Source organism: Pagrus pagrus (assembly GCF_965226575.1).
Source record: "Pagrus pagrus genome assembly, chromosome: 16".
Taxonomy (NCBI): domain Eukaryota; kingdom Metazoa; phylum Chordata; class Actinopteri; order Spariformes; family Sparidae; genus Pagrus; species Pagrus pagrus.
This window is the reverse complement of record NC_140200.1, coordinates 1334278-1351526: the sequence shown is the minus strand read 5'-3', so window position 1 is coordinate 1351526 and position 17249 is coordinate 1334278. Positions and strand designations below refer to the sequence as shown.

At 43.3% G+C, this 17249-nt stretch overlaps 1 protein-coding gene across 2 annotated transcripts in view; it reads left to right on the top strand.

Moving 5' to 3' along the window:
- Positions 1-17249, top strand: part of vta1 (vesicle (multivesicular body) trafficking 1) — a 51393-nt gene that overhangs the window by 18355 nt on the left and 15789 nt on the right. For both annotated transcript variants that reach the window (XM_084376825.1, XM_084376824.1), the window contains exons 4-6: positions 1486-1561; positions 6588-6702; positions 16916-17155. In XM_084376825.1, the coding sequence (XP_084232951.1) occupies positions 1486-1561; positions 6588-6702; positions 16916-17155 (431 nt within the window). The remainder of the gene's footprint in view (positions 1-1485; positions 1562-6587; positions 6703-16915; positions 17156-17249) is intronic.

The window sequence follows — 17249 nt, the reverse complement described above, 5'->3', positions numbered from 1 at the left end:
ACACTGAGATGTAAACGTGCGTTGGCACACATGTCCACACTCATGACGCACACACATGTTGAGGTGGATGGTTATGGGAAACTTTGGTGGAATAAGAAACTTCCTCCAACATGTTGAGGCCGCCGCCCAGCAGCTCCTCTCACACACTGAGCTACAAGGAACCCATTCATGTTCCTTACCTGTGTGTGTGTGTGTGTGTGTGTGTGTGTGTGTGTGTGTGTGTGTGTGTGTGTGTGTGTGTGTGTGTGTGTGTGTTGTGTGTGTTTGTGTGTGTCTGTGTGTGTCTGTGTGTCTGTGTGTGTCTGTGTGTCTGTGTGTGTGTGTGTGTCATGATGGGAAATCACCCCTAACTGAGTGCCGGTAAATCTGGGCTGTGGCTGCTGAGGAAACCTGAGACACTATAACACTGATATTTAAACACACACATCACTTACTGAACTGGGATTAAGTCAATATAACACTGGTGTTTATTTTATTTATTTTTTTATTCATTTGATTTGTCAGGGACAGTGCATATTGGTGAACATTGCTGTAAATATGCCAGAATTAGCCAAGAGGCTAGTTTTCATCTGTTGCCCCCGGCCAGATGTGAAGTGGCAAGATAAAAGTAGGACAAAGACATAAACAACAATAAAATTAGACTTATAGTCATATTTAATTTGCTGAGGTTTTGTGTTAGATGTTGTGTTTTCCAGCAGGAACGCACCTTTTCTCTCGTGATACCAAGACGACAACGTTTGTGTGTGTGTGTGTGTGTGTGTGTGTGTGTGTGTGTGTGTGTGTGTGTGTGTGTGTGTGTGTGCGCTGTATTTGTGTGGAAGTAGCTTGTTCTTGCTTGGTAGTCCCTCTTGCATCTGTTGCTGTGATCACAGAGAGAGCCGGGGTCGCTCAGCTTTCTCTTTCAATCCCTGCCAACACACGCACGCACGCACACACACACACACACACACACACACACACACACACACACACACACACACACACACACACACACAGTATCTGAGGCTCAGATCAGGTCCATCACTATCAGCTGTTGAAGCAGGATGTCTCCGCGGTCGCTCAGAGGAGGACAGAATGTGTCCGATTTGTGAGAAATTGGAAATCAGATTCATTTTTCGGGTTCAGAGTTTCCGTGCTGCTCCACGTGTGCTGGAAGGTTTTTCACTGACCCGGACAAATCTGAGAAATTCTGTTCCTATAACATCTGTGTTTATTGAGCTTAGAAACAGGCGACCGGACTGCTCATGATGTGCAGGCTGGATTTTTATTGGAAATAGTTTGACTTGCTCAGTTCTGACACCTATTATTGCATCACACCTCAATGAAACACTGAACTAATAGTTTTCTCTGCTTCTCCTCCCTCTCTCCCTCCTTCACTTCTTATATCCCTCCTTATTTCTAAACCGTCCTTCCTACATTACTTTCTACCTCTTTACCTCCATCTTTCTCCGCCTGTCCTCTGTCTCTGCCTCCTGTCTTCCTCAGGAACATGATCAAGTCTTTCTACTCAGCCAGTCTGCTGCTGGACGTCTTGTCTGTGTTCGGGGAGTTGTCAGAGGAGGTAAGATAAAGATCCTGTCTACAATCACAAGTTTGAACTCTGCAAACTCTCTAAAGTGATGATGATAAAGAAACAACAGATTCCTGTAAGAGTTCTGGATAAGGCCAGACGTCATATCATCTGTTAAAGGATACAGCTGGCTTCATTTTATCTTTTTAAAAATCCCCCAAAGAAACCGAAACCAACAAAACATTTCTCCTGTCAGCAAGCATCGTCTTTGTCTTCAAGGACTGATTAAGTGTGAATTAAACTACAACATGGCCAAACATCAACAGGCTCCTTCTCATTAACGTGGGAAACTGGAAAATATCTCGTGTTTGTTATAATTCTCAAGATTTTATCTGAAAATGATAATTGGTCAACACTAAATGTATCAGTTTAAATTAGACTGATTAAAAAAAGTCACTGTAAGCTGTAAATAAATAAAGTAACCATTAAAATATGAAATCCACTGGTTGTTTAGTGGCCTGGATGTTTTACAATACAAAAAATGTTCCTTTGTATAAATAAATAAAACCCACACTGACCTGTGACGAGTCCGTCATGATGAGTGGAGATCTAAAAGTTTCCAAAGATCCCAAAGAGTGAATGTGGTGGAAAAGTGTCTGAAATGATGAACAAACATCAACGATAACAAAACATGGAGTCTCCTGTTTGAATGTTTCACTCAATGTAAACATCACGACGCTTCAATAAAGAGTTGATGTAAGAAAAATCTGATAATCCATGTACGAGGCTGTCCGTGTGGGATTAGATGAGTTAAACAAACTAAAGCTGCTTATTAGCATCTATCAAACTCACTCCAGAAACACAGGGTGTCAAGATCTCCACTCTGAATCACATATTGATGGACATGAACTCTGAGTTTCGATCATCAAAATCAAAAGCAGGATCATCATTTCTCTCAGTATTTCTTCTCTCCACGTCTGAAGATAAACAACACTTCAAAGACGACGCAGCTAGCGTAGCGTTCCCCTGCAGCTGCATTTCCAGACACCTATCCAGTATACATGAAGAGGAAGCTCTGAGAGCGTCGGAGCGGCTGGGCTCATTTTCTCCTTCAGAGATCCTTTATTGATTTGTTTGTGGAGAGGGTTCACTCTGGACAGATTTGAAAAACTGAACTTCGTAACAATCTGTGTTGGTTACAATCTTTGTAACCAATGATGTGTTGATCTTTACAAGTCCAGGTGCGATAGTCTAACAATCAAAACGTCACCTTAAAATCGAGAGTCGAAGGATTTTACAACTTTAGTCAGTAAGTGTTCTTTAAAACACCTGGAAACACACTGTGATGTGCAAAATAAGTGAAGCTCTCCTTTAAAAGAGCAATCAGCTGTCATCAAGTTTTATCAGTAAAGGTGCATGTACACACACACACACACACACACACACACACACACACACACACACACACTACACGTGTGACACACAGCAGGTCTTTCTCCTCGTTGTGTCCAAGTCACCCAGAAGCCATTAAAACATCAACAGGACACTTGCGTCCGTACAGTTAGCTGCTGCACTGAGAGAGGCCTGATGGACACACACACACACACACACACACACACACACACACACACACACACACACACCATCAGACAATGAGTCCTCAGAGCGGCCGGTGGTGAGTGCTCTGCAGACGGACAGTCAGGAGTGATTGAGTTTCAGGCAGTAAAAAGGGGTTTTCAGCAGCTTCCCAGCCGAGCTGAGTGGAGTCAGTGATCGGGCGAGTTGGCACAGTGTTGTGTAACACAGTTGGCCATCAGGAGCCATTATTCTCAGTGATGGTCTTCCTTCTGGACTGAAGTGAGCAGACAGAGAGTAGAGCCACCATGTTGGGCAGAATTCACCCTGCTGAAGACTATTTGAGCAAGATACTGAATTTCCTCTGCTCCTTGTGCGGAGGTGGAAGAAAAAGGGAAGTTTCCTGACACCATTCAATACTCTATTCATCAATACTACCCTCATACACAGATGTTCAAATATATTTAATTCTCATAAAGTTGAAAGAAGACAGATCTGTGTAGCCCGGCATCTTCAGAAGGGTTGTTCAAAACCAGTAGAGCCAGTCATAAACCAGTCATCGTGGACTGAACCGCAGTCAATCGGATATATTTGAATGAGCTTCCTGGACTTAAATAATGAAAGTCATCCACTGTCTCCTGAAAATTGATCTATATGAGCTTTCAGAAAGACCAGTGATTCTCACAGTATTTGTTTCTTCTCGTGCGTCTACTTGTGCACCTTCAGAGAATAAAAAATATATATTGTTGGGGCAGATTTGAGCAGCTGAACTCAGTAACCATATTATGTGAATATTGTGAATATTATTTGGACGTGTTTTAACACTAACTACCTGCACAAAGGCACCAGGGTAAAGTCAAGCTATAGTTGTAAAACACCCACGATGTTAATACACCGGCAGTCAAATTCCTGTTCCTGCTAAATGAACTCTTAACCCTGGCTGGCTGAAAGCCTCGCAGAGGGCCGCGGTAACAAGTTATCAACAGTGTGTTTGAGCAGATATCTGCACCGCTCTATCAGCCGGGCTGTCACAGCACTGAATCGCTGCAGACAAAGAGAGCGTTGACCATCTGTCTTAGTGCCTACAACTGTGATTATCGCTCTCTGCCATGACTCAGTGAGTCCTGACAGGGACAGTGTCAGGCTTTTACCCTCCTCATTCAGAAGTTTATCGTCTGTTCACGCTAGAGGCAATGGGTATCTATTTTGGACTTGACTCATGGCTCTTCACAGGTCGTAGACGACCTGAGGAAAAGGCCAAACTTGGGCCACTAGCCGACCATCATCTGGAGTCTTAAAGCTTAAAGCTAGCCCGTCAAAGATTGTGGGTCAAATGGTCCGTCTGGTTTTAATGAACTGCCAGATGGGTCACGGCCGGGTTTTCCACTTCTGTGGTAGATAAAGTTGTAAATTCTTTTCTATTCCAATGATTCAAAAAGGTCTTTTTTTCATTTGTTTCCCCAAATTTGAATAAGCAGTCTCCCTCCCTGTCCTGAGAGATTTCATATTTTATTTAGTTTTGTCATTAAATAGCTTCTCAGTGAGTCACCTCTCATGCCGTGACACTTTCTGTCCTTCCATGGCGTGGTTAACTATCAGAGCAGCGTTATTTCACTCTTTTTTACGGTAAGACTGAGGCTAAACAAACACAGCCTTACCTCAGACAAGACCATAGCACTCCAGTATGCCATTGTTTCTGAGCTGCTGCGGAAAACATGGCACTTATCAGGTCGAAGCAGGAATTTCTCTTTTCAGTCTTATCAGCGTCATGTCTGTGTAAATCTACTGCCCTCGCCTCGCTTTGCATTCCACCTTTCAAACATCCCCTTTTCAGCCACTTCTCATGTATCCTGGTTACTCCAGTTAACCCCCAACTGTCACTGTCCCTCACCAGTCTTTAACTTCCAAACATCCCCAAACATCCCTGCCCCAACAACTGCTAACTACAACGCCCCCGAAACCAAATGACTTCTTGGGTCCAAGAACAACAAACAACAGCTGCCCCAAACATCTAATGTATTCTCTTTTAACCTGTCAAAAACAACATCCTAACGTCCTCAACCACCAATACTAACCCTTAACAATCATCGAATAATGCCTACCTTTTTCAAACCTTATGTCTCAAAGTTACCCCTCTTTTAATGCCTCCAACATCCTAATATTGCTGCATTCAATCCTGGCCGAAAGGGATTTCTTCACACTTAATGTCCTGAAGAGCTATTGTCTCCTTAAACCCAACAATTGCCCCGTGATACCCACATGATCTAATACTTGCCCACCCCATAATAATAATTAATATAATTAATATTTTTTCGTTCCCAGCATTTGCCCTAATCTTCTTCTACAAACACGTCCCCATCAACCCTTGCCCCAAACTATTTTCCCTCTCATTGTGAAGAGAATAAAATATAACTACATTTTTCTCAAACCCTGCTAAAACTAACCCGTTTCAACATTGTCACTTACCTTTTTTAACACCTGAACCCACAAATTTCCAATCAATCAATCAATCAATCAATCTTTCTTTAGTATAGCGCCAGTTCACCAAAAAAGTAATCTCATGACACTTTCCCTATTGAGCAGGTCTAGACCATACTCCTTGATTAATTTATTTACAGAAACCCAACATTTCCCCCACAAGCAAGCACTTGACGACAGTGGCGAGAAAACTGCCTTTTAACAGGCAGAAACCTCGAGCAGAACCGGACTCAATGGTGGGCAGCCATCTGCCTCCACCGGTTGGGTTGTACAAAGCCAATATCTACCAACCCCAGTCCTCAAATAATGTATTGTCCCCCACATTTACCCACAATGGCAATGACACTGGCACATTTTGGTTTTCATCGATATATATTACAATATGTTCACTGGATAAGTTGAATAACTCTAATTGATGACATGTATCCAAGAACCCAATCAGATTTTATTGTGTAATATATATAAAAACAACCTTCTCTTGTACATCAGTCATGGAAAATGTTCTGATTGTCAGAATCAGCTTTTTAATCCAGTTGCCAATAAAATTAATTCATTTCCAGATGTGCTACTTTGGCTCTGAAGCAGCATGTAAACTTCAAAGTAACTAGTAACTAAAGTACTAAAGTAAAAGTACAGTATTTGCCTCCAAAGTGCAGCGAAGTGGAAGTATAAAGTGGCAGAAGCAAGGTACAAGTACCTCAAACTTAAGTACAGCACTTGAGTAAATGTACTTAGTTACATTTCTTCACTGCTAATAATTGGGCTCTTCCCGTCAGCTAACGGCCTGTAACTTATTCTCATCTCATATTTACTTAAATCACCAGAACACCATCAGCCGCTTTTATCCTGAAGTTTACCTTTAACTTCTGCTCCCTGCCTCTTCACACCAGCCTCCCAATCACTCAACCCCTCACGTTAGCTCATCCCCGTACCCCCATCACCTGCATTTTATTACCCCAGCTCCCTGCGAACCACCCGAACACACGACTAATCACCCTTTTCATGTCTACTCGACCTCTACCAGAACATCCAGCACAGGAAGTACGCCCGCTGGAAGGCCACCTACATCCACAACTGTCTGAAGAACGGAGAGACACCTCAGGCCGGGCCCATCGGCATGGACGAGGACGGGGAAGCAGGTGGGACACACTGATATGGACCTGGAGCACACACACACACACACACACACACACACACACACACAGTTCAATTGTTGCTCTTTAAAGGACACTAAGGCCAACTTCCTTTGTTGACATGGTTTTGTCTCCATCTAGGATTGTGTGTGTGTGTGTGTGTGTGTGTGTGTGTGTGTGTGTGTGTGTGAAGCTTGCCTCTGTATTGTGTGTGTTATCAGGTCAGAGGCTGTTGCAGGAAAGCTCTGCAGTAGAGCCACAAACATGGAGAGATTACGAGTGTGCAAGGAGCAGATTAGTGGTGTAACGTCCTCTTACGTCCAAAGTGATGAAAATAAGAATGAGGTTATTACAGTCTGGAGGAGACATCGCTCTTTGTTTGTGTGTCTGAATATATTAAGGCTGTGCTGGACCTCCATGTGTGTTAATGGTGCGTGAGATTGACCTGGTATTTATTTTATTACTCTCTGTTCCCTCATATCGAGCGCAGATCAGCTCTGAGTTCCTGACCTTTATCACACTGAAAAGCTCCGGCCTCTCATGCCAGCCTTATACCATAAAACATAACCTTTAGGAGAAAGAAAGGCTGGGAAAACACCGCTAGATCCTGAGGAGATTGAGTGAATGAATTAGACAACAAAATGGCCGTTGCAGCCTTTAAAGTTCAGTGCGTTCTGAGAAGCATGTGGTGGGAAATAACAGGGCAGGAGAGTAACCTTTTTGTTTGGCTGCCACAGGGGACGTCTCTTCCTTTAGTCCAGCATTTACACAGCGAAGAGATTTGCAATAGATTAGTAGCTCCAAATGATGCTTTCCTGCCCGAGTGGCTGTTTTTAGTGGCTCACTTTACTGAGCATCCTCAAAGTTTACCGGCATTTTACTTTTAGCAGGTGGTAATTCAGTCTGATGTCCGACCCGAAACGTCTCTGATGTGTTTTCTTTTCTTTGTCTCTTGTCTGACCTTTTCTTTTCTTCTGTTGTTCCAACTCCGATCCAGAGAAAGTGGGGACGCTGTGTAAAAAACAAACACAATTAATTTCATGTTTCACTTCATCAGCTTCATTGATTTTTGTAGATATGTGCTTATTCTGAATTCAAGTTGGGACAGGAGCAACAAAAGACTGAAAGTTGTTGGGAACGTTGCACAGGTAAACACTGGTAACAGCTGATAGAAGCGTCTTTATTGTTTGATCAACAGAACCATCTGTTAAGGTGCAGCTAAAACTGTTTGGAAAAGGCAGACACTTTCAGTTAATACTTGGCAGGTGATTGGACGAACCATCTGTCTGTCACCGGCTAACTTAAACCAGTCAGATCAACAGTAATAACCCTTTTCCACTGGTCAATAATCCCACTGAAACCAGCTAAGATCGGGCATTTGTGTGCAATGGGAATCTGTACGCTTTAAACATAAGACCCAGGTGAACACTTTGTGGCAACTTTCTCAGACTTTCTCGGTAAATATTCATCAGATGTGTGTTTATATGTTCTCCTTTTTCACCACCATCCTTTAGCAGCGTTTTTAAATTCAGTTCCCAGATTGATTCATATAAAACCAGATCGACTTCACGATGCTTCCTGACACGCTCAGTCAGTGATGGCACCAAACTGTATGCAGCTGTGGAAGAAAGGAAACCAAGACTTTAGTTGTCTTCACATTGTTTTAGTTTGTCTTTAACTAACATCAACATAACTGTTGATAACATTGCATATAGACATGGAATACAGCCTCCATTATAATCATGATGAATGGAAGGTGCTTCTCTTGAGTTACGGTCCCAGAGGCCGAGATGGAGATAAAGGAAATGAAATATGAAAATAAACTGCGGCTCAGTCTGTGTCTTTAACGTACAGTAAACCTCCTCCAGCGCAGCGCTGTGTTCAGTGAACTGTCTGATTGTTGTCAGCGCTCCAGGACTCCAGTGACTTCAGTAGAATTTATACTGGGCCGCCCGGGACCGCGCAGCATCTGGACTCATTTTGTGATTGCACTTTGAGGGCTGCAGATTGCGTCAGACTCCCCTCGGGAGGCCTGAAGACATGAACACCTATGGGCTCGCACACGTTCTCCGTCCCTGCTGACGAACTCTAAACGTATTTTTCGTGTCAGTGAACTGATGTCGACGAATTCCTCGCTGAAATAAAGACCATCTGCTCGTCCACGCCCACCGGCTCCACATACAGGAGGGTGTGTTTGACCCAAACATCGCCTGCTCACCCATGACATCACCTCAGCTGAGCATACACGTACAGTACACACACACACACACACACACACACACACACACACACACACACACACACACACACACACACGTAGGTACTGTGTGTGTGTGTGTGTGGTCACTCTCTCTTTCATTGTTTCTAATGTCTCTCACACACTTTCTCTCCCTCACTGCTCGCTGCCTCTCTCCCAGAGTGCATTAGGGTCTCTGTGTCAGTGATGACATCATGATCGCCAGCACTCAGCTGATATCATCCACCCAGCAAGTGTGTGTGTGTGTGTGTGTGTGTGTGTGTGTGCATGTGTGCATTCCTTCCTGACGTGATCATTGTAGATTGATGGTTGTTGTTTGTCCTGCAGACACAACACGACTGGCGGCTGGAGGTCGTTGTTTTGGTCCATTAACACGAAAGATTTTGCATTTCTGATCTCTGATGGTGTTCAGTGGTATTGGGGCTCATTGTGACTAAAAATGAATTGAAATATTGTTAAATTGAAAGAGTATATGAAACGTAGCAGCCGGGAGAAGCTGTTGTTTTCTGTCTCGCTGCAGTGATTGGTACATGGATGATGAGGGGGGATGAAGAGGATTAGGGCCAAAAAAAAATGATACTTCAAGAAAGAAGTTGAAATGTGGAGAATAAAGTCGACATACAGTTTCATGAATAAACCTTCTGAGTCGACATCAAACGGCCTCAACAAAACGCCTTGAGACGATGAACTGGAGAAACGGTGCTTCAGACTCAGCTTCAGTAACAGAGACATTATTTCTCTTTCAGCTTATTTCAGTTCTCCACTTTTCAGCTTTTTGCTTCAAGTGCATAATGAAGAAAAAACAAACTTCCTCCTCTTCCAACAGCGACACACCGTCCTCGTCCTCAACCTAAACCTTATTCAGTAAAGTTGGTGGTGCTTTCAGATTTTACCAAAATGTTTTAACATTTTCATTTCGATGCACCAATAAAACATTTTAGTCAATGTTGACAGCACACGCACGAAGACATTGCGAAAACCTCCGTTGTTTTAATAATAAACTGCTTTATTTCAGGCGCACCGCTGTGACCAATGAAAATGTCGCACTCGTCAGATATTGGTGCGCCCTGGAGCCTGACTAAATCAGGCATCAGACAAATAATGCGTTCTAATTTTATCCAGCTGACCTCAAGTTTCTAATTAGCCAAAGCAAATGACAGCATCGGTTATGATTTCTTTCTCCTGAGTCACTTGAGTGTTGAACACCTCCCTGTTGTGTTGGATGTTAGTCGGCCTTACAGTTTCAGGGAACGACACGACCTGGACACACACATGCAGTCAGAACAAGGTGTAAAAATAGATTCTTGTATAATAATTAGGTCATCCTGCCACTCCGGTCCTCCACAGGTCAGAAGTCCATCTTTGTATCTTATTAAGTCGGCACCACACTGTTCTGTTGGACGGGCCTCTGTCAGCTGGTGATATGGACCAGTTTAAGTAGGTTAATTGACCTCTGGAGAGTAGTGTGACTGTGGTACACACACACACACACACACACACACACACACACACACACACACTACCATGCAGAAGTATAGCAGTGGTACTTACAGAAAGACCATTGTCTCACAGCTGTAGTCTGACTTTCCATCGGCTGGGAGGGGGCCGTGTTTAGCAAGAGGAAAGGAATGGATGGAGGGAGGGTGGAGGGGAAAGAGGGAGAAAACAACTTCCAGTGCTGAGTTGTAAAAATATAAAGGATGTGTTTCTGTGACCCAGTTGTCAGAGGAAAACATATTGAAAGTGTTGTGAAATCTTGAAACGTGGAGATTATGAGCCCAAGCAGAGACGGACGGACAGTTTGAATTCAAGCAGGGTTTAAGTTTAGTCACCGTAAAGCTTGTTGATACGTTCTGACTGACGATGGACAGGCGACACACTGAATAACTTGTTAAACAGTGTGTAAAGTGCTTGTGCATGTCTGACTAACAAGTCTTTGACACCAAATGTTCACAACATCGTATAGTTTCCACAAGATGAAGCCGCTGCGTGAAACCTGAGTATTGACTGAGTCGGATAATTCAGTTACAATACCGATCCTGCCGGAGTACGAAAGACATTCTGAGAACTAGTGCTGAACATTTCACAGGGGAGCCACTCACCAGATATTAGTATTTATATATATCAATTATAAATGTTCATGTTCAGAATTGATCTGTAGATTTTCTGAATGGATATCGGATCCAGAGAGATTTAATATTATTAAACCCAGCTGTGTTTTCTATCTCACAATATGATGCTATCGACCGTTTTAAATGTTGGTGGTCGACCGACTTCTTCAGAGACGATACAGATTATTAGAAATCAAGTGAAGGACTGAAGTACACTTTACTCAAGTACACTTCTGAAGTACAATTTTCAGGTACTTTACTTTAGTATATCCTGTCTTCTACTTTATACTTCCTCTCCACTCATCCACTCATTTATTTGACATTAGTTACTTTGCAGATTTGTGAGAAGATGCTGCATCAGAGCATCAGTTTGGTTATTTTATCTGTAATCTGACGTATAATGTGAAAAATCGGGGTGTGAATCTTTGGGTGTCTCACGATTCGATTCAGAACCGATTCTCGATTCAAACATTGATACAGTGTTAGTGTGTTAAGGCAAATGATGGCATCAAAACAACACAGTTTGTATAAGATAATGTGATTTTTAAACAAACTGATTCCAATGATGTAATCACACAAAGGCAAACATTAAAAAAAGGAAACATTTATTCGATAAAAGCTGAGGTCAGCTGCCTTTTTCTCCCAGAAATTACAAAAATAAATTGTACACAAATAACATAAATTGGTGTTTTGTGTGATTTTTCAAAATAGAAAAAAAAAAAAATAATACAAATTTTAAATCGATTTCTGTAGTTTATGAATCGATTCAGAATCGTGGATGATTAGAATCGTGACTCTTATGTGAATCGATTTTTTCCCCCACCCCTACTGAAAAGTGCTGAATATCTGGATTCTGGATAACCGGGGCGGAGGATGTCGAGTCCCGACCGATCTAATATGTGGATTGGTTGCCTGAAGCCCCGAGCGGCTGCACGAGACAGCTGGAGCGCTCAGAAACAAGTCGCTGGGAGCAGCACTTTCTCCAGACGCTCGCTCCTCATCAGAAACAAGTGAAAAAAGATGCTGCCGCTCAAAAGATGCGTTACACAGACGCCGGCCCTTACTCAGTATTTTAATCTCCACAGAAGATTATCACAATATCTTTGACCCGATACCTCCAACGTGATTAATTAATTTTACTTTCACAAAATATGAACACATCTAGATTTTTGATCAGTAATCATCAGTAATGTGGATACAACGACCGCGTGGTGGAGCAGCATACGTTTATAAAAGGACATCACTTCACTGCAGTGCTGCCAGGAGAAGACACTCACCACTTCATATCTCAGTAACGATATAATATTGATATATTACCCGACCCGGTCCCCAACGTAGCGTCTCTTAAACAGCAGCTGATGCTCCTGACTGACTGAAAGAGCAGAACTGTGTACAAACTGTTGTCTAACGTGCCCTTTGGCGAGTCTCTGAGCTGCTAATTGTCCCAGCGGAGCAGCAGAACAGTTACACTGTGAATCATCGTCCCTGCTGCTGGAAACAAGGCTGTCTTCTTCAGGGTGGCAGGAAGTGGACTGTCTTAGGCCAAACTGGCTGCAGCGTCTGCTTATTTTTAAAGTTCAGCAGCCACTTAGGGTATCGCCCCGTCCAAGTCAGATGTTTAGGACAGAATATAAACCTCCAAATAACGGTGTTCACTGGCAGACTACCAGCTGACGAGCATTTATAACACGGACACACGCACGCCAAGACGAAATCATCTGTTGACCAGTCGTCTTTACATCTGGTGTTAATTATCTTGTAATGTGCGTGCCTGAACATGTTCACATCCAGGCCTTTGTCAATGCATTTATGTGTATGTGTGTATATATGTACCTGTGTGTATGTGTGTACATGTGTGTATGTGTGTCCTTGTCCCTGTCCAACCATTTCCATGTGTTAGTGGTCCCAGCTCGTGTTGGCAGAGAGCTGGTGGAGATTAACTCAACTTCTCAGGCTGTATTTCATTCATGGCACACTCTGTCCTTTGGAGCTGAGTAGTCGTGTGGGAAGATTTGTCTGTCAGGGTCTGTTGCCATTCACTGCATGCATATTATTACCAATTAAGTATTAAAAAACAAGTATAAACCTTATTTAACTAAAACAATCTGATACAAGTCTGCAAACTGAAACGTGGTGGTGGAAAAGTACTTTTTATTTTCTCTGTCAAACAGTAAAAATATACTAAAAAACACATTGTCACATTTTTTTGCTGCTGTTCAGGGTGATAATGACATTTTTAAGGAAGTACAAGTAAAAATAAATCATCAGGTTGCAAATGAAATGAAGAAAATGTACCAACAAACATGTTTTCTGCCATCTGGAGAACAGGATTTGTAGGTCAGGACAAAAGTCCACACAGTGTTTCCTCCAGGAGAAGTTCAGATACTTGTGTAAAAACAGACTCTGGTAAAAGTAGAAGTACTGATTCAGCTTCTTTACTCCAGTAAAAGTAATAGAGTACAGGCTCTGACATGTACTCAGAGTATCAGAGTAAAAAGTCTCCCTCTGAAGGACATTTGTGGTCAAAGCTAACTGAAGCTCACGTCATATTAATATAATTCAAAGACTATTAAAGTTAAAGGTAGAATCAGCAGGATTTGTCCCAGCTGTTCCTGAACGCACCACAAAGATAGTTGATAGTTGAGTCTCATTCCCAGGACGTCAAATAGCCACATGTTGGGTTGGTAAAGCGTCCCGAGCAGCAACAAAGAGAGAAAATAAGAAACTCTCTGCAGATACGAGACACTAACACGCCTTTTCTCCCCATCAGCCTCCCTCTCTGTCTGTTCACGTCTTTTACGTCTTTGTCTCGTCTCGCTGCGTCTGCCGTCGTCTCTGCACAGCGAACTGCAGTGAAGTCAGATGTGACTGTAAACCTTCATTTTCTTATCAAACATTAGAAAAATCTGAAATCCCAAACATACGAACACTGTAATCTAAAACAGCTGTATTTTCATTATTGCTGAAAAAACATGATTAAAATGATTTGTGTCGGTTTATAATTCTTTGTGCGCTCTGTGATAAATATAAACTGTCGCTGTCGTCGATTAAAACAAAACTCTGGTTTATTAATGTACTCGTACTGTCCTACAGCCAACACCCCAGTCTGTGTGTGTGTGTGTGTGTGTGTGTGTGTGTGTGTGTGTGTGTGTGTGTGTGTGTGTGTGTGTGTGTGTGTGTGTGTGTGTGTGTGTGTGTGTGTGTGTGTGTGTGTGTGTGTGTGTGTGTGAGTGTGTGAGAGTGAGGAAAATCTCACTTAACTTTCTCTGAATAAACAAAGTTTAATAATGAACAGACAAAATATTCCAGCTAACGTTTGCTGAGTGTCGGGTCTCGTCGTGCTGCCCGTCTGCCTTCCTGCCTGTAATGCAGTAATGACAGAGGTCGGAGCTCAGCCCGGTGTCGGATACAGCCTGTGTCTGCAGATCCAGCCAAACATTTTAATCTGTCAAAACATCGCTGGCTGTCCAGAGCTGTTTTCTTTCTGTGAGGTGTGGTTGCTGAGAGAGCAGAGTTTTCAGCGTGAGGCTCGTGTTCGAGATGAAAACAACACTGGCCAATTCTTTCTGTTCTCTCTCGATCCTTTTGTTTGGAGCTATCGCTGTGTTTCCTGGGATTATTTGTTGGTTATACTTTCCTCCTCTGTGTTGTTACATGTCCAACTCTGACATCTTCCACTCAGTACATTAGTTAAATGTTATTGTTAAATGCAGGGAAGGTGGTTCTGGAGAAGTCCCCTTCCCAGAGCGTCAAATACCAACGATTTGGGTCCAAATGTTGTCCCAAGGCATCGGTGTCTGACAACCTGGGAATGAGACTCAACAATCAACTATCTTTCTCCAGAATCACCTTCACTACCTTTAGGAATAACTGTGACTCCTCCACAAAAGTGAGGTCTTAATGTAGGAATTTAAAGGTGTACAGAGCCTGTGATACAGACAAGTTCAGCCTACCCAGGACATGTTTCTGTCCCCTGACTTCAGCAGCCCTAACAGTCGTCATCACGCTGAGCGTTCACAGGAAGCTCGTCATCAACTCGATACGTTAACCCGGGTTTGCACTTGTAGCCATGAGCACGTTCACGTGAAAGGGGAGGTGTTTGCAGCATCTGACCAATCACAAACGTGGACAAATGTAAACGTAAGCAGCAGCAACATGAGGGTGATGATGTGGTCGACATCTCCACATTAAAAGTTTGACATCTGGTAAAAACTGTCCATCAACTGTGTGTGAGCACCGAGCATCAATGAGCCCACCTCTCCTCGTCCCGCTGTAGTCCTGCACTCTGTCGGATCAGAACAAGGTCCGTCGTTGATCCATGATGTTGTGGTGCAGACCAGTCTCTTAACATGTGAGTTTAACAAGAGTCTTATTGGGTTTTATCAGAAACAGAAAGTCAGCGGAAATGAACAAAATGTTAGTTTGGATCGGTCCCTTTATCTGGATCCACACCTGAAGTCAATGAGGTCTGTTCTGGGATGAGACCCATCCTCCGTCCATCCTTCTCATAGTTTTTGTGTAATCCTCCTGACAGTCCGACCAGCGGACCCAGGTGAAAACAGACCCTCCTTGACCCGAGGTAATAAAAGCAGCTGATCGGTTCATGAGCAGTCCGGCTTCACGCCCCGTCTCTCATCTGAAACCAGTTTCTGATTGAATATCTATGAATGTGATTTACACACTTTCTGGCAGTTTAATCTCTTTCTCATGAATTCTAATGATTTCAGCTGAACTTGAGTTTGAAGGACCCGTCACCTGACGTGCTTTTGATGAAGAACCATTTGTCTGAAACCACGTGAGGCCGAGAGGTTAAAGCTCCTCCGCTCACCACCGACCTGCTGATGCTTCTGTAGCAGCTGGATTTAATTTTTAAAGCTTAACACCTGATTCCTTTCAAAGCACTGACGCCTCTGTGTCACCTGTTGAATCTAACAGTTATCAATTAGATGAGTACATCAGGAGCAGCGATGAGTTGCACCGACTGTTTACTTCTTCTGTCTGACGTCTACTACTGATTCAGGTCGGCTCAACATAGCCTTATTTTGACTTGACCCGAATCAGTAATGACGTACGTGTCCCGTCAGCGTCTTTTTTAGTCAACACAGAACAGCAATCAAACAAATATGTCAATTTTCTTCAAGGTGTTATTTGTCGAATTGGCCTACAGCAACAGTACAGCTGCGTATATCTCCTCCAAGCGAGATGCAGAATGAAAACAAGAGAGGAGACGAGGCCAGTTAAAGGAGAAATCAAGAGTTTTTGACTCATTCATCCAGTATTCACTCGTCTTTTCTCTTTGGAAAAGGTCTCTAGTCAGATGGCCTCTCTGGAGACAGCATTTACTTACCAGCAGCTCTGTAGCTTGCTCCCTCGGTCCACAACAACTTCCCCACCCGAGTTTTCGCTCTGAGAAAATGAAGTTTGGATGTCAGGTTTGTGTTGTGAAGGTGTGTGAAGGTGTGTGTCGCATAACTTCCAAATGCATTAACAGATTTGCACAAGATTTTGTGGAAAGGTTGGTCACGAGCCAAAGATCAGCCGATTAACTGTTAACACCGTTTGGCGATCTCGCTCTGATTAGCTCGTTGTTTCTCCAACTGGGATGAACAATTGTCAATAAACAAGAATTTAAATCACTGGAACAATCAAAGCTGTGGACAACATTTCAAGAGGACTAGAAATGGGCTAGAAGAAGCTGCTTATACTAATAATCCTTCTAGATATTCCTTCCAACATTGAATGAGCTGCTTTATGTTCTGGGCCGTCTTTCTGAAGCCACGTACTGTAGAAACCCTGAACAACCTGCAGTGCAGCAGTCTCACTCTCTTTTGTCCTTCTGTCCCTCTGGTAGACGAGTTTGGAGCTGTAGGTTTCTCAGGCCAGGATCTCTCCCTTGGAGGCTCCGTCAGAGGTGGGCCACCATCTGACCAGGACCAGAGTTTGGGTCCAGGTCCTGCCCCAGGGATCGGCTTCACTCCCAGTCCAGGATCAGGGGCATCGGGTCCTCCCACAACCAACTTCAACAACATCCACATCCCACCAGGGGCCCACGCACCGGCCAACACTCCAGCCGAGCTGCCTCCACCCACAGGTATGAACCAGAGAGATCCTGTTTGATGGTTTTAGCCTCGCTAGCTACAAGAGTCTGCAATCAATGATCAGGTCTGGTTCAGACATTCGTGTTC